The 23,524-nt window shown below is 41.8% G+C and overlaps 1 protein-coding gene across 1 annotated transcript; it reads left to right on the forward strand.

Annotated features, from left to right (window-relative positions):
• The first annotated feature begins 2,638 nt into the window (after window positions 1-2,638).
• On the forward strand, window positions 2,639-23,093 carry SLC30A8 (solute carrier family 30 member 8). The gene is made up of 8 exons (XM_054295691.1): window positions 2,639-2,718; window positions 11,065-11,265; window positions 15,114-15,280; window positions 18,814-18,967; window positions 19,480-19,666; window positions 20,052-20,157; window positions 21,802-21,936; window positions 22,948-23,093. The coding sequence occupies exons 1-8, from the start codon at window positions 2,639-2,641 to the stop codon at window positions 23,091-23,093; spliced, it is 1,176 nt and encodes a 391-aa protein (XP_054151666.1).
• The last annotated feature ends 431 nt before the right edge of the window (window positions 23,094-23,524 follow it).

Raw genomic sequence — 23,524 nt, forward strand, 5'->3', positions numbered from 1 at the left:
TCAAGATGTCTCATGGCTCATAAAAATGATCTACTTCAGTGGCATTTTCAATTAATACATGCACTGATTTTTCCTCTGTACATTTAAGCTGTCAGTATCTGCTCCCATAATGACAGGATGAGAGGGATTGGATTTTCTTCGTGTTTAAAGTGTAGCTGATTAAAGTTGAAATGGGATCAAGGATATGCTTTTTTACTAATGGAGATTTTGGATAATAATGACAAAGAGCTTTCAATTGCAAAAGCCAGTGTGATGCCTCACGTGTCTGTATTGGATGAAAATCTTGAGAAATGTCCTTGACTAGGGTCATTAAAACTGGTATGATTGGATTTGTGGCATTTTTAATGTAGGCTCAGAAACAAACTGCATTATTATTGAAAGCCTGAGATGAATTTATTGAGATGATCTGAATAATTTTTCTGAAACAGAACTTCCACAGACAGCTCCTGTCTCTCTCTTAATGAGTTTCAGAGTCTGATAAAGAGGAAACCCAAGTCTTTGTGGATAGCTCAGAAGGGATTTCTTTCTATCCTGCCTCACAGCCTGTCTCCTGAGAAGCACAGCCATCAGTACTGACAATAATAAACACAAAACAGAAGTCTAGATTAAATGCTGTGAATGATCTATGGCTTCATTTTACTGGTATGCACCTGAGGCTCAAGATCCTCTTGCAAAATGATGGAAGCTCATCTATCTCACTAACAAAAGTTACATGCCTACAGTGATTTGAAACAGAAACTGGCTTTACCTGTAATCTTCTGAAGTGGATTTTAAATTTTCCTTAATTGAAGGTGCTTAGACTTGATACTTTGGCTTAGCACCCTAGAAAAGCTGAGATCCACTGCAAATCAGGTTCCAGGTCAGGTTTATTTTTCTGATATCCTGAGTCTGCAAAAGGATGTTGCTATTTGGTAATTTCTGAAGGAAAGATAAGTTGAGATGCTTACAGAGACATTGCAATAATGGTGACATTTATGGGATGGGGAGCCAGGAGAATCTCTCACTGGGTGTGAGTTATAAGGCTATGTCAGGTTCTGGGGTGCCCAGCTGGAAAGGCCACCTTCATTTTCCTCCCTTACACCCTCTCTGCAGTAGAATAAAGTTACTCCTTGGTAGGGTGACAAGCAATGTGGTACTTCTGTTTTGTGAGATTTCTGCAAATGCCCTGGGTCCATACTACACATCCTTGGACCTGAGTCTCTCCTCAAACCAGCCTTGCTGGACAAAAACATTTTCAGGTCCAGTATGTGGCATCAACTTTAAAAAACATTAAAGAGCAACATTTTACAGTTCCAATGAAGATAGGAAGTTCCAGGAATGAGTCATAAAATCAATCTCTTCCACCTAATAAGAGTGCATAAGCGGGTATAAAAACCTGGGAAAAGGCTCTCAAGAAAAGGGCATTCGAGCAGCAAAGATGACAGCACATTGTGGAAAAAAAATGCATTTCTGCTGTGGCTGTTCAGAAAAATGCCTGATACACAGTCAGCTCCTTGGCTCACAGGTTCCAGGGAAATGTTTGCACAGCTCACATGTGGGAGGCAACATGTGGATCTCTGATGGCATAAGCCAAATTATTTACTTTTGTATGTACAAATGTGCCACCTGTTCCCATGAATTTCAGAGTATGCGCTCTGAGAGCTGAGGGAAGGAAGGGGCAATCCCAGTTCATCATAATCATATTAGAGTACCAGTGGTAAAAAATGATATTTTTGTTGCAGAATTTAAGTTCAGCCTCCCACTGCCTTGTTCTCATCTCTCCCACGAAAGCAGTGCACAGGTAGTGCTCTCACTCACAGTCTGCTTCTGCCAGAATAATAATATGGTAAAACACAACCAACACCTGTGAGAGATTTCCCATTAGTGCTGAAGCAAGTGTCTGAGGTCAGGCTGTGAGAGAGGTGAGGCTGGAGGGCTTCTCCTCCCCTCCAGGGACTGCAGCTGTTGATAGAACTAACAAACTGAATAAAGCAGAAATAACAACCTGCAGTCCTTCCTGCTGAAATGAAAATTCAATAACCTGTGCTGCAAATGGCAATAATAAGCAGCCTCTTCTGTTTCGAACCATTAGGAGAGAAGATGCCAGGGGAAAAAATCAGTCCTTGGAGTGATTGTTCAGATTAAAAGGCTTGCACAAAGCTGGAGTGAGGGAGGTTGACTTTCCTCCCAAGTCAAGCACACAGAAAGGTAAACAGGGCTGTTTCCAGGCAAATCAGGCAGTTTTAATGACCTTGGTTCCCTCTTTCAGTGCATCCACGCGAGCTCCTTTGCGCACGTCCGTGTGTGCTGGACCCTGGGCCTGGGAGAGCACGCACCCCCTGTGTGACCAAAGAGCAGATCCAGCATCAAACATAGAAGGAAAAAAAAGAAAAACAGGGAGGGAGGCCCAAAGTCTCCAATCTGACATGCTCAGCAAGTTACTGGTTGGCATGGGAGTGACGCCACCAGCACTAGGAAAAAAGCTTTCCCTCGCAGCTTCTCTCGGGTTTATTGGGAAGATTGTTCACACATTTTCGTTTTAAAATATTTGGCAGAGACTTCTGCAGAAGTCAAGAGGACATTTCTGCCCATATCACTTCAGACAGAGAAAAGAGAGTTTAAAGGGAAAAAAACAAGCAGAAACCCATTGACTTTCTTCATGGCTACTGAAAGGTGTCTTGAAAGAACTTGCCTTGTGAGTGAGAAGGACACCAAGAAGTACTCCTTGGCCCTGGACAGGTAACACAACTCTTTGTTTCCTTCACTGACATTTCTGTGTCAGAGCAATGTGAGATCACCAATCTGCCAACCGACTGCAGGAGTCAAAGTCTGGAGAGTTTCACCATGCATACATTTTACTACTTTCAAAATAGTTTGTTCAATTTTTTTCTTCCAAAACTTTCTTATTAGATATTTGAAGTGTTTACTGGACAGCAGTCTGATATGTCTGTGTCTGTGATGGATTGAACTAATCTACTGTTGAAGCAAGTATCTCTTGCTATGTATTTTATAAGCTTAGTAGATTTATTGTAGGATGCAAAACCTCATGGATTATGCTGCAATTTTAGGCTGAATTATAATTGTGCTATTGACACCATGTTTGGTTCAAGGCTCCTTCATGCTTGAGTGTCTGAATTATCCACTTGGTTTGAAAGGAAGGCAATGCTTTATTCTTGTGGATTGTCTGTTGGGCTTAGAGTTAATGTAACTCTTATATGCCAGAGGTCTGGTGAGTAAATGTTGGCTTGAGTGAGGAAAGATCCTCTGAAAACATAAGATACTGTAGATGGGATTAAAAAAAGAGTATAAATGTATATCACAGAATAGTTTTGCAGTTTAACCTTTTTTCATTCTTCCTCTTAACTCAGACTAGCAAGTATTTTTAAAAGAAAATAGCTGCTCAGTTACAGCTTAGCACCTCTTGACATTTCCATTATCTCATTGGTTTTCAGGTTATTTATTGCTTGGCTCTCTTAAAACGTGTGGGACAGAAACTTGGCGTAAACACTGTCAGTTCAAATGGAAATCTGTCTCTTCATGTTCTTACACTGGGGTCAGTGCCATCGTATTTTAGTCATTTGAACGTCTGGGTTATTATTTAAATATTATTTCATGGCTCCATAAATATAGATGGCACTGTCCAAAATGACTTCTATGGTAATATTTATATTTTAAAAAGATCCCATATGATTCTGCAGTTCATTTTAGTTATTTGGGACAGTGGTTTTTTTAAAGTTTGCAATTTTGTGTGCACAGCTTCAGCGCTTGAGGTCCTTAGGCCCCTTGCAACCTCTGGACACAGAGGACAAAACTGGGCAAACCCAAACAAAAAATATGGTCCCCTGAGACAGGGACAGCTGTTAGGCTGCCTTGTGAGGAAGCATTTTTCCCCTGGATCACTGGTAATGGGGAATATCCTTGCTAAGCATAAGGGCGGGATGAACACTGGGGGCAATAATCCCTGGCCCCTGATCCTCCCATCTGAGAGCTGACACATCTTCTGGATTCAATTGTTTTCTGATAATTATTTCTTAATTTAGGATTGAAATTAGTTGGGATGAATTGCTGCAGCAATTGCAGTTTTTGGACTGATGCTGCAGCTAGATGCAATAGCCCCTGAGCTGGAGGGCTGGTCCCAGGAGGGCTCTACAGTGGTGGTCCTGAGGTGGCTGAATGATGGAGGAGGTAGCTCTCCAAAATGAAGAGGACTTGTCACCCAGCCATGTGGCTTTTGTGCTGCTTCTCCATTTTGCTTTTTCTGCCAGATGAAATTTGATTAAGTGCACAATTTAATTACTCTTTCCAGAAATTACCAGAAATGGGGGCTGAGTGCCAGAGTCTTCCTCCCTCCTGTTGGAAAGAGCTGGTAGCACAGGGGAAGCCCTTGCCCTGCTTCCCATTGCACCCAGCAGGTTGAGGTGCCAGCCCAGTGACCCAGGGTGCCAGCCCAGTGACCCAGAGTACCAGCCCAGTGACACAGGGTGCCAGCCCAGTGACACAGGGTGCCAGCCCAGTGACGCAAGGTGCCAGCCTGTGGGCCACAACCAGCCCAGTGACCCAGGGTACCAGCCCATGAGTCACAGCCAGCCCATGAGGGGATGCAGCCCTCTGGGCCCGGGCTCACACAGCAGCTGCCTTAAGCCAACAGTAGCAATAGGTTCATATTAGCCTTTGGTATAAATTACCACATTTTTCTGTCCCCCATGTGTAGCCTTAATGAGCAGCTCTAATGCTTTCAACAGAATTTATTTTGCACATAGATTGCCTATTTCCTTGCCATCCTCCAGCCTCTTTCTTTTTAATATATGCCATCATTACAATACACAGGGAACAAAACTAGTTTTCTCTTGACCATGTGACCATGTGAGTCAACCCCTTTCCCTGCACTCGGGGTTGTGGAGGAGAGTGTTTTGCACATGCCAGACCTGTCTGTAGTCACTAGATGGTTTGGATGCATTAAGGCTTCCCATGTCAAACTTGAAATGCTTAAAAGTGGGTGGGCTTCAACTGAGCCCTCTGAAAGTCAGATCAGTTGTAGGTTTATAGCACAATTCACTTTGGGAGGGATCTTAACAATGTCTCTTGTCCAAGCAAGAGATTGAATAATGTTGCTCAGAGTTGTCTCCAGTCTAATCTTGAAAAAAATCTCTCAGGATAGAAACTCCACAACTTTCCTGTGCAATCTGCTTCAATAGGGAATTAACTTCACAATCTTTTCTTCCCCCCTCATATTCAATTGGAACTTGTTTCAATTTATGACAAATGACCTCATCCTTCCTCCATGTAGAGCAATAAAGCTCCATCTTCTCAATAGCCTCCTCAGGAATATTGGCAGGTTGCATCTGGGTGCTCACAAAAAGTCCAGTCCCCCAGAAGTGCTCCAGCCTTTAATTATCCAGGTCACCCTCTGCTGAACCTGCTCTGATTTACTGATCTTTCCTGTGCTAAGGACCCCAAACCAGGACATGATATTGTAGATGTGGTCTCACAAATCTGTCTGTCCCAGGTGCAGGACTTTATATTTGTTCTTGTGAAATTGAACAGCTCCTGTTGAGCTCTTCCTCCAGACTCCTCATGGCAGCCTTGCCCTCCAATCTGTCAGCTGCACCTCCAGGTTGGCATCATCTGCCAATGTGATCAGGGTGCCCTACACCTCCTGCTCCAGGAAACAGAGGAAGGCATCACACAGGATGGGTCTCAGGAAACAGAGGAAGGCATCACACAGGATGGGTCTCAGGACAGGACACCACGTCCCACCAGGCTTGAGGAAGGTTATCAACCATGGTGGTTACAGGGTCTGAAGCTGAGCACTCAGAACCTCCTGCTTCATGCAAAACGTGTTGTCCGTAAGTCATACAGCATCTGTCTTTAAATTAGGTGTGAACTAGGTCTCTGAGATAGTTTTGTATGTTCTTTTCACAGTCAATGGTGGTATCAAAAGAGAATAAGTTTGTCTAATGACTAATCATTCATATTCTATTTTTTTTCCCATTTGTTATCACCTATGTAGTGATCTAGAAAATCCTTTATCATGGTCTAGGTAATGGCTTGACCAAATTCCTCAAGTTTCCATGAATGAAGACAGTCAAGAGTATTTTTATTTCTTGCTGGCAACAGATCACTGTAAATTGACCAGAAATATTCAATATCCCACTTCATAAATCAGTGGATTTGCATCTGATTGTGCCAGCTATGCTACGAGCTAGATTTTGGGTTGATCCAGCATAGATTTCTTATTATGTTCTTTATCTGTCTTTATACTGAGATTTTGAATACCATCACACAAGTGAAATTCAAGGCTTTAAGTCTCAAAGTTTTGTTTTTTATTTTGTCTCTGAGACAAGAGACAAGGCAGGGAAAAACCCAGGGGTGGGCAAGACTGATAGCAGGAAAGTTGTGTGGAAATGGTAGGGTTTGTGTTCATGCAAAAGTTTTAAACATAGGGCATTTACCTGTAGATTTTCTTGTCTATAGGCCTTGGACTCCTAATTGGTTGCTGTCTGCCAGACCCATACCACCAAGCAAAAAGTTTGAAGTGAACCTGGGAGATGATTTCTTCAGATGAAGAGTGATTTTCTATAGCAAGCACATAAGAAATATTTTGTTCTTTTTTTCCTTTCCTGCAGGTGATATGAAAACTCTTACAAGATCAAAGAGTCCTCATCAAAAATAGGCTTTCCACCACTCCTTATCCTTTACAGAATCAATGATCAGGAAGATGATAGGTGGTTTTTTGTGATCTCTGGACTGTTTTAGCTGAGGGCCCTGTGGTTGCCTCCTTTGCCCTGGCTTGCCAGCTGGCCCAGTAGCACACAGCAACTCAGCAGACTCAGCACACCCAAACCCAGTTCCTGTGCCTCCCTGCAGGTGACACCAGGACCCTGCAGAATGGGCTGTGGCTTCCCAGCACTGGCAATATGCCATCTCCATCATGCCCAATTCAGTTTTGCCCGCTTCATCTCAGAAAGAAAATTAGAACCAAGGTAGTGAGTTACATGAAACAGAAACTAAATAGCTAGGGCATCAGCTCAGAAAATTGATGGTTCAGAGGTATAACAATGATACATAAAATCATGAATGATGGGAGGCAGGTAAACAGGGAATAGTCAGTCATTTCTAACAGTATTAGAACTAATTAAAATAGCAGGCAGACAGCTCCAGAGTGACAAAAGACACATTACTTTTACACACATCATAATTAAACTGTGGAACTCAATATTTTCAAGCCAGCTGGGTTTGTGGAATAAAGATCTGTAAAGAGATGTTGGACAGGAGCTCTGGTTCAGAACTGGGGAGCAGTAACTCTCTGGGAATGTTCCTCTTTGGTACTTTGACCTTATGTATCCCTTCATGTTCATGACAGAATTTGCATGCTTGGCTACCAGCACCTCTGGTCTGTCTCCAGGCAGATATTGTTATAGGAGAAGGAAAATTGTTCGGGCTGGTATTGTTATAGTGTTATGGAGAAGGAAAACTCTTGACAATACATTTATGCATACAGGGCCAGGCCTTCAAAATGAGGCACATAAGATCACTAAGGCATGAATTCCTATCTCCTGGAGATCTAAATGTATGCAAAAATATAAATATTTGCCTTTATTTTGTGCCCACAGTAAGGAAAAGGAGAAACTGGATGGCCAGGTTATTAACAGGGTCTTAAATACCTTGAAAATATTCAAGATTGGTACATCAATTGAAATCAGAATGGTGCCAGCATAAGGAAGGTGACTATGGCTTTGATAAATTTTTCTCTGAAGGTAGTTTCATTATCCTTTCAGGCAGCAGAAAATTACTATTTTCCGTCATGAAGGAGATGATCTCCTGTGGAAAGCACAGTGATTCCACATTTTCCTCTTGTGGCTGGGGAACTCATAATGGTCTAGGAGGATAGCAATTATTCCCACAAGCCTGCAGATCAAGGCACCCAGCAGACCAAGTGAAAATAAACAGAAAGGAAGTTGTAATAAAAAGCTATTGCTAATGATTTGTGTGAAATCTGCAATATGTATTAATATTTTCTGCTTCTCCCTTCCGGGCATGACTCAGTAGGAGCCTTTCAGTGACATCCCCCTGACTATCTTTTTTATAAAGAAAAGAGAATTTGAAATGGAGAAAATATTATTTTTTAATCTGTGACTCTGCAATATGCTGGCACAGAGACCTGAAGCTCAAAGGTACATCTTGCTCTAAAACACTGTGAAGGAGTTTCTGGTCTAACAGAGCTGATCTTTGCACCTTAAGCTTTTGATTCACACTTTTATAAAACTGCCTCCTAGATTCTTAGATTCTTTTAATTTGTGGCAGGCAGCTTTTGAAAGAGAAAAATAATGGTTACATACAGGAGCTGGCAGGAGTTTTCCCAACTCATCAGGCCAGATGCTGTTCTGCAAGTTCAAAGGGAGCAGTGAATGCTCACCACCTCTGGCAACCAGGGCACTTCTATTTAGGTACCCTTTAGACAGAAAAATGTGACATTTGTGGGTTTATACAGTCTCTGTTTGCTTTTGCATCTGTCCAGCAAGATCTGGGGACAGAGCTTTCCTGCCCCTCAGTGATGCCCTGAGGCTTTGTTAGTTGACAGAGACACTGAAAGACAAAAAACAAAAGAGAGTGAGATCACAGAGCGACCTATTTTGTTAACAACAAGGAAAGGACTTGGTGGCTCAGAATATGCAGTGGTAATTTTGGCATTCCTGCCTGAGAGCCTGTTGAGCTGATCATGACTCATGTCATTAAGACGATTTTAATGTTCAATGCCAGCTGATGAAAATTGAAGTAAGGGGAAATTAATTTTACATGAAAACGATAGAAAAGCATTGGAAGTTAACTCCAGAGAGAGATCATGAGAAAGAAAACCTTGCCTGCCCTGATCTCCAGGGGAGAGTGAGAGAACTACAGCATTTTATTCAGCCACCTGGAAGGAATTAATTTGTGGTACCTTCTGTGTCTAATTCATCAGTAAAATATTGTTCAAAACTGACACAGTGAACCCGATAAATATAAAACTAAAGGACTGTAGAAGGACTGGCTGGTGGGGACCCCAGCTGCCAGATGGGCAGCCCATTCCCTAGACAGTCCAACTCCTATTTGTTTGTTGATGTGAGGAAAATAAAGGAAAATGCTGACAAAAGGACTCAGAAAATTCCCTGTCTCCAAGCATCAGACATTAAATGTGACCAGTTGCTGTTTCACACAAGCTCCTCACGTACAGGGGGATCAGCCACCTCCACTGAGCAAACAGACACCACATGCTAACCTGGCTGGGAAATTGGCTGACTAAGGGGAACGTGGCACCCTTGGCACATCTCAATATTTACAGAACCAAATCCACATTGATTATCTGCACTTGCAGGGCTCGGCTGCCAAGGTGGGTCAGCTCTTCTTTCGTCAGTACCACTGTGATGTTGATGAACACAAAAGGCCAAGATATCAGCTCTGCAGGTGCCTTTGCCTCTTGCCCACCAGTGTGGGGAATCTGGCAGGACTTCAAACCTGCTGAGCAGCTGCAGCCCCCTTAGGCCACCCAAAAGAAGCAGCTGGAAAAATCTTGTGATTTCAGTACAGTTTTTTTCTGGACAGACTACTGCACGTTGGCAGCCACCAGTTAATTTCTTTCCAGTGAGAATTCAGGCATCTTGACACTTCTACAAACAGTGCAGAAACACTAGAGAAAGTCACCAGGATTCATGTTACTTCCTGGAGCACAGGTTTCCTTCAGCTGAAGAAACAATTCTTCCTAGTCCCAGAGGAAAGTCTGAAGTCAAAATGGGGAAAAGCCACTGTTATCACTGGGGCAACTAAGCCCAGTCCCATATCCTGTCCCCAGGCTAAATTAGAAAAAAAGCAGTGGAGTTTGTTGTGTTCCTGGGTAGCCCCTGCACACACAGACCCCAAACAGCTGCACCATGTGGTTTAGGGACTGTGCATGTGCATCTTGGCAGAATCCTCCTCCTGGTGCCACAGGCCCAGTGCACTCCTCACATCAGGAGCAGCTCTGGCAACAAGTGTTGTATTGGGAGAGACAGAATGGTTTTGAGTCCCCCTGGGAGGGGGTTTAGAGGGTTTTTTTGCAATTTGGGCTCTTTTCTGTTGAGAGAAAAGGAGAAGGGAACATCCTTGCTCAGCAAACCACCTTGGGGCCTCCCAGGAGGAGTCTCTTGGTTGCTCTGCTAAGAGCACCAAACATTGTGGCCATCCAGGAGCTTCCAGAGCTGCCTTGCAACGAGCTTGGGCCCAGACCTCTGTACCCCCAGCCTGTGGTTCCTGTGCAGGAACCCTGAGAGGCACAATACTGAGGGTTTGTGGCAGAGCAGACTTGGCTGAAAAATCACTTTGTGATGGAGCAATGCTCAAAGAGCCATTTCTGCTGAACTTCTCATCTTACCATGAACTCAGTGGCATAAAGGGTTCTATGTGTACTATGGGTTATATGTACTATGGAGAGTGATTTTTGAATGAAAACTATGATTTTTGATGAAAACTATGAACTATGATTTTTGAATACCTTTGAGATTTTTTGACGAATATTTTCAATGCTCAGACTCTTCTGGAATATTGGTAGATTTTGTACATATGTGGAAATTTGAGATAAAATAGTTCTATGTGCAAAGAGAGGAGAGAAATATTTTCAGCTGATTATATTTAAGAAAAAGAAGTTTGGGGGGTTTTTTTTGACTAGTTTTCCTGACAAAGGTGTTGGGAATAAAATCCTGATTTTTTTAGTAGAATTTTTCCATGTTGTGCTGAACTTGGTAGCTATTTGCATGAGGTACAATTTCTTTAAAGTCATGTGGTGTGTGCGAGATACACAGCCTCAAAAAGCCACCCTGTGCTTCATAAACTGCTAAATGATGTAGGAGAGCCCAAAGAGCTGGGAAACACAGCCAGAACACTCATTTCATGTGCAGCTCCCTCCCACAGAGCCTTGCTTGTGTGAGCAAGCCTCTTCTGTGACCTGCTCTGCTGTTCCCAATGCTGCTTTTATTCTTTGAAAGCATTAATTACATCATTTCTGGGGCTGTAGGGCCAGATGCCTGAATAACCAGGGTTTTTCTTTTTAACCTTCCATTTCTTTTTATCCCAAAGGATGAGCTGGCATCAGAAGAATTCAAATGAAGAGAGGCAGCAGCAGGAAGCAGAAGTTACAGGAGCTAATCCAGCATATCACTGTCACTGCTACTCCCAGGCCCATGAGAACAGACAGAGGGAGCAGCATCAAGCCAGGAGGAAGCTCTGTGTAGCATCAGTAATTTGCACCTTCTTCATGATTGCTGAGATAACAGGGAAGTATGTGTGCTCAAAAAGAGCCCAGTCAGGTGCCCAGCATAGGCACATCCCTGCCTTGAGTGCACCCTGACTGCAGGGACCATGCCAGGGGTGAACCCACCTGGCACTAAACAACTCTCCTTTGTCCCTGGTCATTAAAAGAACTGGGGGGAGAAGAGGGTTTAAGTGAAATTATCAAAATATTTTCATATATTCACTCAAGGATTTCATCTGGGTAGGAATACAAAGATCAGTTAATGGTCTGAACTGTTCTTCCAGGTCTCTAAGCTTGACTGATGCATGTCTTGGCATCACAAAGGTTTTCTAATAAATTGAGCTATATCCTTTAAAAAGATTAAAAGATTTTACATATTTATCTCGGCCAATGAGACATCAGCACTGATAGAGGCTGCTAGCAGTAGGATCTGAAAATAAATGCAAGAGTCTTTTCAAAATCCAGGGAAATCCAGGGCCAGATTCACCATCTGTTTTTCTACAGCTAAGTCAATGTATTTATATTAGGGCACGTTCATCTTTTAAACTGGCCTGCTAGTGTGCCTCTGGATCAATGGAAGATTATTCCCCTACCTAATTAGCTTTCATTTCTGGACCCACCCTACACCATCCAATATAAGTATTTGGCTTGCTCATAGAGTATTGGCTTTCATTCTGTCTCACTGCTCTGCTCTCTCCATGGATTCTGTGATATTTATATCCACCCGATAGCTCCTGGCTCTTTAATTTGCTCTTCCCTGCAGTGAGCTGAGGTAAGGGAGGCATGGGGAATCCCACAGACTTTTGCCATATGTGTTCCAGCAGATGTAACAAAAATCAGCCAGGAAGGCCTCTGAAACCCATATTTTTCCAGCTCAAACATCTCTGGAGCCCCATGAAAGTGAAACAGAAAGGCTTTGTCTTCCTTGCAAGTGAGAAGTGGAGGCACTGAAAGAGTTGCTGCATTTCTGCCTCCTCCTCTGGCTGCTAAACCCAGCAGGGACTTCTCCATCTCTTCCCTCCCCCGTGCTCCCTCTGCACGGAGCCCTGTTGTTTCTAGGTCACCTGCATTTCCCCCAGGAAAACCAGTGCATGCTGCTAATCCCCATGCAGTAATTCCCAATGCCAGAAGTAATGCATTATTAACAAAACCATCTAATCAGTAGGCTTAAGTCTGGTGAATGTGGCTGTGCTAGAGGGTAATTGGAAGGACAGATGATATGTTAACTAAATGTTTCGTTTTGCTTAATGAATCATGCAGCTTTTTTGCAGTGACAGCTTAAGTAACAGGCTTGAAGACCGTTTTGCTTCAGACCATTAAACTTTGACAAACCAGTTATTAACTGCAGTTACAGACAGCTCTCTGTGGAGATTTTTGTAATTATGAACCATACATTTAATATTTTTAATCATTAGGCAAGACTGCTGTGCCTGATGATTGACCATTGAGTGACTGACAATTTCTACTGCTTGTGGTCTATAAATCTATAAACATCCATTATAGGGAATGGTGAGTCTTAAAGGCCACTTGTAGGGAGTATTGATAAAAAGCTGTAAAAGCCTTTAACTATGACACTTATTTTACTCCTGAAGATAAAGAGTATCTTCCCCTCCCTTCCTTGCCCTATGAGGGCAAACAGCTTCCGTGGACATTATTCTGCTAAACAGAAAAAACAAAGCTGCATCACTCTCAGAGAGGTTGAAAAGTTGTGCTTCTTGGAATGCCTAGACCTTTCCATGATATTTTTCTCAAATCATCTCTGCTGCGATTCCTGCTTTCCCAAATTGGGCACTGCTGGTTGAGCCTGACACACCACTAACTCTCTTGGAAAGACAATTACCTTCTGTTCTTCTAAGGCAGTTCCATCACAATCTCTATAGATCTGAAGATATCAGTCAGACCAGTGCTACTCAGTGTGTAGCCCAGATATAAAAGTGCTTTCCAATGATTTTTGGTGATTAAGAACCAATGGATTTCAAAGCACTTCCACTTGGGCAGTAGAAAGAAAGACAAACACTGCATGTGGTCTCATGTGAGAGCAGGACAGAAAAACTAGATCAGTGAGACAAGTTGCTCAGTTAAGCAGACTGAGATCTCTGAAACTCACCCAAGGCATTAGTTATGCCAGCAGTACATGAAATAATAATTTCCAAACATTTTTCAAAGGCAGTAGGCTAGCAGCAAGCTTTTGAGATACTGTCCCACAGAAACAGAAACAGAAAATAGAAATGGAAATAGAGTATATAAAATGCAATAGGGTTTTGCCCACAGCTTGTGATCTACATATTTGTTTGCTGAAAGAAACCTGATGCCTGGGTTATTAACATCTGGGCACTGCCAGACAAGCCTTCTTCCCCCTGCTCAGCACAACCACCTCCCTCTTGAGATACAGTTATCCTGAAAACAGTGGAAGTCTAAGAGATGTGCCACGACCAAAAAGTATGTGTGCATTTTCACTTGAACATGCTCTGGGAAATACTTATTCTGATGAATTTTTCATTTTACCACAAGGAATGAGATGCCCCCAAATTCTGCAGCCATGTTTTCTCCCTTTTGGGAAGTAACTTTGAGCAAAATTCTGTGCTGAAAAAACTTATGGTGTTAGGTATTCTAATCTAAAATATGCATACAGGAGGAAATTAAACAGACAGTCCATCCTGCTGGCATGAAAAAGCTCCAACTATAAGGAAACAAGAGATATATCTACATGTCCTTTTGGCGGTGGTATGCTGCCAAAGATTTGAATGAGGCATTTTATGATGTTTTTCAGGATTCATTAATTCTCATACAGGTTGTGTCCAGGAGAAATGAGTGAGCTGAAATTAATTAAATGACTGAAGAATGAAAATGCATTGCCAAATGCAGAAGCTAAGTGTTTTGGCTTTGTTATTTCACATCCACATTTTTACATTTGTACTTTGATGAAAAGATTCCTCTGCTGTAATGTGTTGGAAGGACAGTGTCCTGCCTGGGATCCTTGTTTTCTGCAGCCACAAGGAGCTGGGGCTGTTTAATGTAAACTTTCAGTTTATTTGGATTTGCCTTTAGCCCTGAGATATGGCTAGAAGAATTTGGCAAAATAATGATATTTGGCTTACTGAATAAAAGAAATGTAAATTAAAATAACCCAAAAATGTTTTAATTTGGTGGGTTTTTCCTTCAGAATCCACTTAAATCCAAACCCCCACAGAGTAAAATGACATTCAGCCACATTTTTGAGCTCTAGCAGGAAAGTTAAGTTGTGCATTACAGATTCAAAATGATAGATTGGTTCTGAGAACAGAACATTTTTCTCTATGCCCTCACTAAAATGGCTGATTGCTTATCACAATTCTTCTATAGGGATCTTTCCATGTATTCCTGTTTTAGTGTTGCCTGTGACAAATAAACAGTCAGGGAGCAGGAAGAACATGCATATTTTCCTGTAACAAATAGGAAATTAATCCCACAAGCTCACAAGCTAGGTCTCTGAACTGTTGTACATACATAAAAATATCGGTGTTCTGTGAAAAGATAGTGGGAGGATACTGGAAATGTGATGCTTAATATGGAATTTCACAAAAATATGGCCTTTTCACAAAAAAAAATCTGATATTAAAATAGTCAAACGGTACAATAGCAATGTAACTACAGAACTAATGTATCACAACTCTCATTTTTCTTAGGTCTCTCTCTAACTAAGAAATTTGGATTATGTATTTCTATTAATTCATCCCTTTCACTGCATGAACGAGGTACAAAATGAAATTATCTTTGAAGAGGTTTGGGTCTTGTGTATGATGGCTGAAAATTGAGTGTTCCCTTTGATTCTCAGCAGAACAGGCCTTGAGCTGGCTCTGGCTGGCTCAGACCCGTGAGCAGAGCTGCGACCCAGCGGGTGTTTGTTTCACACAGGCGGGCACATCGCGGGCAGCCTGGCCGTGCTCAGCGACGCGGCGCACATCCTGGTGGATCTCACCAGCTTCCTCATCAGCCTCCTCTCGCTGTGCCTCACCTCCAAACCTCCCACCAAACAGTGCACCTTCGGCTGGCACCGAGCAGGTAGCAAACATGTCCTGGTATGAACGTGAGGAATGGGAAAAGGAAGTTATCCCAGCCAGGGACTGGAGAACGTGCTGATGTCCAACATGGGTCTGCAGGCGTTTAGAGACAGTGTGCTAATGCTCCCACAGATCTCAGGACATGAAACACAGTAAAACAGTGAATTTCAAAGAACTAAAGCATCACCCCTAATCTAAAAGCATGTCTTTCAGTTCATTATTTACCACAGTTTTGGGTTGGTGCTAACTTTGGTTGAAATAACAGCAACTTCTCTCAGTGACTTGAGTGTGTGGAGGACTTAGCTCTCAACTTGTTATGAAACAAGTTTCTATAAAAGCAACAATAACCATAAAAATTAGGATTTTCTCCATTTCTAAAGCAAATGATAAAATCATTTTTTAAAGTTCACAATGTTACATTTGTAGAAAAGTGAGATCCTTTAACATTTACCCTTTTCTAGATTTTCTCTTTTCATATCTCTTTATCACTGGTGGGTTTTTTAGATGCAAACAGGTTTTTAAAGTACTCTGTCCTTGACCTAAATCACCCACTTTACAGATTATACCTAACACCAAAAGCCTGACAATCAAACACAAGTGTTTTTACAAAAGACAAGACACTAGCAAAATACTAACCATGAGAATAATTTCCTGGGAGTGTGAGTCTGTTCAAGATTTAGACACCTAAATATCTATGCCTACATGCACATAAGCACCTTTAAGCACAGGGTCCAAGTCTCTGATATATTCAACAGAAATCTTGGCTCCATTCAGCCTCCTAAACATGGAAGTCCAGTGTTACATCCCTAGGATGTCAGAGGTTTAGGCATGGGAGTGGCAGCTGTTGCACAAGACCTGTAGGAGCCTGCACAAGGTGCCAAGCACAAAATGAGGGCCTGTCAAATGTGACCAGACACTCATAGCTAAAAACCAGTCAGTGTTCCCAGTCAGCCAGTGAAGGAGGGAGCTGTGTCAATCACCATTAATTTGATGTCCACAGAGGGAGCTTAGACACTTTAGGTAGTGCCTACAGGTAGGCCATTTTGTTGTCTCTATCCGAAAATAAGTCTCATGTTGGATGTCTCAGAGCTCAGTTTTGTTGCTATATCTAAATGATTTGTGCCGTTTGAAATCCAGTTGTCACTCTGGAAGTCTGTGGGTCAATGATACACCTTGTGTCAGGCCATGCATGGAGGTGTCAGTGTACCTCAAATGACTCCAGACACCTGTGCACCAGAACCAAAGACTCAGATGATAAATGCTTCGAGGATGTTCAGCAGCAAAGTCCAGAAACAGATTCTGACTCAGATGTCTGTAGGCCAGGGTTGGTTGTAGCTGCACAGAGTACCAGGCATGTGCCATCCTCATCCTGCCTTTCTGCAGCTCCCTAAGTGTATCCTACCAGCTCTGCTGGGTGAGCGGGAGGATCAGCATGGCCCAAGCATGGCTGGCATTATGGAGACAACACACAGCTGAATTTTGCAGCCTTAGTAAACTACAACTTAACATCAGTTGATTTACATTACCTTTCACATTTATTATCTCTTATCCTGGGGGGAGAAAAGTGAAAGAGATACCTCTCTTGATGATGTAGGCAGGCTCAGCCACTTCATGTAACTTTATCCTTAGTCTGAACTAAATTATTTTTATTTTGTCATTGCAATGCAGAACTTCAAAACCAAACCTTTATTGCCTTTTTTATCCTGCTAGCAAAAAGAGCCTTGCATCAAATGTTAGAAGTTATTTAATTGCATTCCACGATTGTTATCCTGTTTCTTGCTTATTTTCCCAGCCATATTCTCAGTTTAATATGCAGGTTGGCACCTTAATAGAGCAGCTGAGGGCAGTCAGATGGCAAAGTCACTCTCCACTGACTAGCAAGGTCTTTCAGGTGCAGCCCTCCATGACACTGGAAGATGTTTCTTCACTGCTTGTCTCAGACTGATAGATATTGTCATGAAAAGACTCTTCATGGCAGTGCTCAGGTTTAGCCATCTGAATGTCTCCTGCCCTCCATGCCAAAGCAGTGCAGCTACTTCCACAAACACAGAAACACAGTATTGAATAAGATTGATAGTGTGAGCCAAACTATTTTCAGTTACAAAACCTCTCTTGCACCTTAATTCTCCTCAGCTGTACTCAGAGATTCCCACCCAATCCTACACTATTGTTTGCTGTGCTCTGTTAGTGCCAGCAGTTCTGAAAAAAAGAAACTGAGAACATCTCAAGTGAAGTATTTAGTGCTGCTGAACTGATCTGTAAGCTCAACTAAACTTTTGCCAAGATACTCCATTGAAAATTAATATGTAAATATGATCACTAACATGTTCTGTTATTGAAGATATGCATAAATCCACACAGGTGGATACATGTGTTCACAAGAGCTCTTGGCTGCTTTCATGCCAATGATAGCACAGCCATCAACACCTTCAGCTGGGCCAAGTTTGCAGGGGTTCAATCTGCAACCTGCAGAAAAAAAAATTGTATGATTTATGTCTGCTTCTATCTACATTTAAGCAAAACTAAATTCCCCTGTCAGTGCATTTTGATTCATTATTTTCCAGTTTTAGGCAAAACAGTAATTTGATGAGCTTTTGCAGCCTGCAAAAGAGGGGATCCCCATAAAATTATATAAAAAATCATAAGCTGTTTTAATGGCTTTTCAGTGGAGGTCTGTGCAAATGCTTTTTGGCTGTCTACTGCCTTTCACTTTACTGTGAGCTTGCATTTTCTTTAGTATTGTCTCAGTTGTTCTCATTTACCCATTCAAGTCACATGGCAATTACTAGTCCCATATCCTATTAAAAGCATGCTGCATGTTCATATGCACTTCCCTGGACCTCTCCCATAACAGTGCAATAAAAGCTGGCCTTGGGGACTGGATTTATTTGAGCTCAACTCAAAGCCAATAGAGACAAAATTAAATTTTGCTACCCCGGGGAAAAAATAACTTCTTTTGTTCTCGTCACAGCTGGTGGCACAAAAACGACTTTGTGGCGTTGGCAGAATGAGTTCCAGGATAAGTTTTGCTGACAGGACCTGGTTGAGAGCTGCTACTGTCTCTCTGAAAGGTGAAGTGGTCAGAGGTGTGCAGTAACAGGGGAGGCTGTGCCTCTCTCCTTCCTTCAAACCTCTGCTCCTGTGATAATCTTGTTGGGAGAGGAGGGCTGGTCTTTATAGGTTCCACACCACAGGAAAACTCCTTTTGCTCCTCCCAGAACTCCCCAAATGATCTTTTACACCTGTCCAATTTCTTAGAATGTTGCATGAACTCAGCACTGGAAAGGGGACAGAAGTAGGAGCAGGTAGAACAGGGTTAGGCCACCACATGCACGGGGTTACCCTGGATAGCCACTGGATTTGCTGTGATCAGAAAGGAGCTTGGCCCATTCTTTGTGAGCTTTAAGGTGCCAGCATACAAGAAGCAGCTCTCCTGGCTGTACAGCTCATACACCTGGAACCATTACCATCAACCTCTTAAAATTTTTTGCATTCCTATTCTAACTGTTAAAATCAGATTTTTTTCATTCCTAGAAATTCTGGGAGCTTTGCTGTCTATGATCATAGTTTGGATGGTGACTGGTGTGTTGATATATTTGGCTTGCATGAGGCTGCTACACCAGGATTATGATATTGATGCTACAGTGATGCTCATTACCTCTGCTTGTGCTGTGCTCACCAACATCCTGTAAGTTCTCCTCTCATGTGACATTGGAACCTTGAACCTGCTGCTGTAATTCAATTTAAAAAACTATAGAGAGATAATGGCCTCAAAAATATTAAGTGTTTATGAGCTCCATGAGGATATGGAAGGGGGTCCAAAAGAGAGGTCCTGCTTCTCATTGGAAGTTGCAGTTGTTCTCCTCCTTTCTGTTAGCTGCCACACTGGGAAGGAAAATTATGAATCTACAAACCCCAGGAGAAGATTATTCTCCATCTCACTTTTTATTAGATGTCAGAATATTCAAGAACTCTCTAGAAAATGCGGCCTCATTAATTACCCCATTCACAGACTTTCTTGATTATGCAAATCACTGAAAACCTAGGAACTGTCTGCTCAGCCACCTCTGCATTTCTACTTAATGTGTCAGATTTTACTGCTCAGCACTCAGAAGTGACAGGGGTGGTGATGTGTATGGCCTCACTGCTTTCAGAGATGCAGTGAATCCTCTGATATTTGCAGCTTTCCATCTCTTGCAGGCTAAGCCTGATTCTGCACCAGACTGGCCACGGGCACAGCCACGGGGCACAAGGCAGGGAAGGCACCTCAGCCCCTCTGGAGCCAGCTCTGAGCAATGCCAGCCTGCAGGCAGCCTTTGTGCATGCCATTGGAGATCTATTCCAGAGCATTAGTGTGCTAATTAGTGCACTTATCATCTTCTTTAAGGTTGGTTTTATTCGTTCATATGCCTGCCTTGCAATCAGAGATAAGTGCTATTTTCACAGCGTTGTGACACTAGGTACTAGGTAAATATTTCCTCTGTCTTAATCATACACACTGTAATTGTATTAAAGAAAATTATTCTTGGGAACTGAAATAACTGTTGAGAGTGTAACCCTTGCTTCTTGCTGTTTCAACTGGATACTTTGGTGTCTCCCTTTCTTCATCTGTAGCACCTTCATTCCCTGTGCTGAGGCTCCCTAACTGGCAAAGAGGGCCAGCACTCATTCTGTACTAGATAAATGCAATTTATTATTCTTTCATGCTGATTAAAAATGACAATAACCAAGGAGAATGAAATTAACAAAGCGGTGTGTTCATATTTTTCTAGCCACAGTACAAAATAGCCGACCCAATCTGCACATTTGTGTTTTCCATCTTTGTTTTGGCAACTACCATCACGATTTTAAGGGATATTTTAACTATATTAATGGAAGGTAGGACCTGATTCCAGAATCAATATTTGCATTTTGATTTTTTTTTCTGTTGCTTTACCCATAATGCTTATATATGTTTGAAAAAACTATAGTAGCACATTTCTGTATCAGTTTCCAATGGTCTCATAATTCTGATCATACTTTAAACTTACTTCTAATTTTAATCAAAATTGTTTTCTATCGTTACATTAGGTTTACATATATGCCAATTTTTGTAAAAACCTTTGCACTGGTATTTTGCTAATGAGCTCTGAGTTGCTTTTGTTTGCCATACGTGTAGCATTTCTTTCTATCACCCCTTTGGCACATGAGATGCCGACTCACCTTGTTCATTGTTTACTTCCTTTATCCTTGTGAAACACAAATCTTTGCCAAGAAAAAGCGTTTTGACTGTGCTTTGAACTGTGTCTGTGAAATAGGCTGAGTGCAAGAGACAGAAGTTTAAAAGATTTTTAGTCACCTGAGTCCAGAAAAGCTGTTGGAGCTTTCCAGTTGCATTCCAGGGCATGGGAATAGACAGTTCTCAGCACAGCAGCAGCAAGAAGAACCAGGCTTAGCAATCTTTAATCCTGTCAGCTATGGGCCTGAATATTTGATTTGCAAGGCCAAATGACTTGAGCAGTCACAGATGCATATTTCTGCCTTACCCACAACCTCTTTCTCAGCTGTGAAGACATGAAGATTAAAAGGAAAAGTAGCTCTAAAAGCGCAGGTTTTATATGAGTACTCAATGTGACTGCCTGTGTGGCTATTTCTCCTCTCTTTCACTTGCACCTACTGCTGTTTCAAGAAATAAAATATCCATTAAAAAATAAAAATAAAATATCTGTTATAAAACATTGTTACAGTAGTTTCATTTGAGGGTTGGTTTGCTTTCAGTGATTGTGAGATAGAGATACTTCCACATAGAAGAGTACCTAGGCAAGAGCATGGCAACTGATTCTATTTTGGCTGCCAAAAAGCAGATCTCTTGGTTACTGAAAAAAAAAATAAAAATCAAACTATCAGGAAGGGGGAGCAACCCCTGACACTGAGGAGTCTCTTTCCTAAAGCAGTGACTCCCAGCTTCTGTAAGCAGTGCTGACATGCCACAGTCAGCAGCGCCTGTTCCCCTCTGCACCAAGGCCACTCTCCTCCTGGGAACTCTCTGGGGAGTGTCCTATCTCCTAAGTAGAATATTCTGCCCAGAATTTGCTGAAAAGAAATTGGATGCTGGAGCTGCTGTTTCAGGTTACTGGTCCAAGTGGAGCAGGATGAGTTCATGCTGTTCACATGGACATAGGGATGCACTCACAAAAGATGTTGGTGCAAAACTGTGACATGATCTGGCTAAACAGCTCACTACCTATGTAAACTTGTTAGGTCCTTTTAGGGGACCTAAAACATAGGTCCCCTATGTTTACGGGGACATTCAGACTGTCCCCTAAAACATGCATGAGTCTCAACCTTCCATGGAGAAGTTTAAACGAAGGGATGAGATTATATAGCACAGTGAACTCTCAAATAGATGGGCTTTCCAAAGCATTGAATACTTTTATAAAAATGATACATCTAAGTGAATAAAGGTCCATAATTCATTTTCCTCTATTGATCACAATTCTTATCCCATAAAAATATTGTTTTCCCATCAATTTTCCTTTTCAGGAACATCAAAAGGATTTGCTTATGATGCCGTAAAAGCAAGAATTTTAACAGTTGAAAAAGTGGAGTCTGTTCACGACCTTCATGTTTGGGCTCTGACAATGAATCAAACTGCTCTCTCTGCTCACATTGCCACAGGTCAGTAAATTTCTGTAAGCAGGGAGTGACTATTCAGCTGCTGTCTAGTAAAGGTCAGTCTTTCTTGATTCAGATTAAGCTGACTGTATATCTGTTACTTGTTTAAAAAAATCATCATAATTTTGTAGGAAAATCAAAATTAACCATAATAACAAATAAAGCTCTCAGATCCTCCTCCCAGAAACCTTGTCTAAACAACAGGGACCTCTACTTAGCCCAAAACTTGAAAACTTAAGAGTCTGTGGGACAACGAAGTAAATGACAAGATATTTAAAATAAATTAAAAGAATTAGACTAAAACCAGATTTTTATCACAATTCTGTCAAACTTGAAAACTGTTGATCTCTACAAGAAGATCTTATAGGGCCATTATGCATTCCTGAGGTATCTGGTATCTGCAAAAGTAAAACAATCTTTAAAACTAGATGGAGTTTAGAGGTAGCTCCAGTTCATCTTTTAAAATATTATTTTAAATTGTAGTTCTTATCCCAATTGACAAACTGTCCACTACTCAGGTCAATTTTCTTATCTGTCTGTCAGCTTTTTATGTATTAAGAAAAAAAAAGCCAGCTGTGTTTGGCCAAGAACAGGGCTAGAGGTGAAGTCCTCCACGGAGTCCTCACTTTCCAAAAACAGAGGGTCTATTGGCCACCCAAATCACTTGGCACTGCTGCTACTCCATGACTGGATGAACTAATCTTTATTAAGTATTTCTGCTTTCCTCCAGTCTTCTGCCAATCTGAATTTCTATGGTGATTACTTAGCTTAACTCTTGCCAAAATTGCATTTTCCAACCACATTTGAATGAACAAAGGTTTGCTGACATGGAGGTTCCTGAAAGGAGGATAAAAAGGACAAGAAACACTTTTCAAACAAACTTCTTGTTAAAAGTTTCTCTCCTAGAAGTATACAATATCTATATTAGCTATCAATGTCTATATTAGAAGTATGCAATACTTTAAAGTATTATCAAGATGTATGTTTTGATTATTTTCTGCTTGCTCTCTGCAGCAGACTCAACAGACAGCCAGAAGATTTTGAGAGATGTCACCCAAGCCCTGTTTGAGCAGTACAGCTTCCACTCCATCACCATTCAGATTGAATCAGGGGAGGATCAGAAACCAGACTGTGTCTTCTGCCAAGAGCCCAGGGATTAAAGGGAGCACCGTGCTGTGCCAAATAATCACCACTTCTTACAGGTCAATGGAGGCTGTATGTGCTGGTTGAGTGTGATTGATTAACAGCAAATAGTAATTAGCTGACATAGCAAGCCCTGCCATTGCAAGCAGAGCATGGGCCTGCCTTTGTTGGTATCATCTACCATGAGAGAACAAGGATTAAATCCAGCCATTTGCTAGACTGCCTGTCCATCAGCTGTTTCTTTCAATTACAGGAGAAATATCCAAATTATTCTTGACTAGACCAGCAGTTTGGCAGTAAAGCAACATTCAGAGTGACTGTCTGTAATTACAGGTAACAAAAAACTAATCAACCTTCAAATTACCAACAGACAAATTATCACAGCTGCAATGAAATGTGAGTTTGGTGTTGGCAAACTCAGCACTCAGGATGAAAGAGAAAATTTAAA

This window comes from Melozone crissalis, unplaced genomic scaffold (genome assembly GCF_028551555.1).
Source record: "Melozone crissalis strain CALT ecotype California unplaced genomic scaffold, PUWL_Pcris_2 ptg000002l_1, whole genome shotgun sequence".
Taxonomy (NCBI): Eukaryota; Metazoa; Chordata; class Aves; order Passeriformes; family Passerellidae; genus Melozone; species Melozone crissalis.

Coding starts and splice junctions, on each gene's coding strand:
- SLC30A8 (XM_054295691.1), top strand. CDS start 2,639: ATGGCTACTGAAAGGTGTCTTGAAAGAACTTGCCTTGTGAGTGAGAAG. Junction 2,719..11,064: donor TACTCCTTGGCCCTGGACAG/GTAACACAACTC, acceptor TTTATCCCAAAG/GATGAGCTGGCATCAGAAGA. Junction 18,968..19,479: donor GCTGTGCTCACCAACATCCT/GTAAGTTCTCCT, acceptor CATCTCTTGCAG/GCTAAGCCTGATTCTGCACC.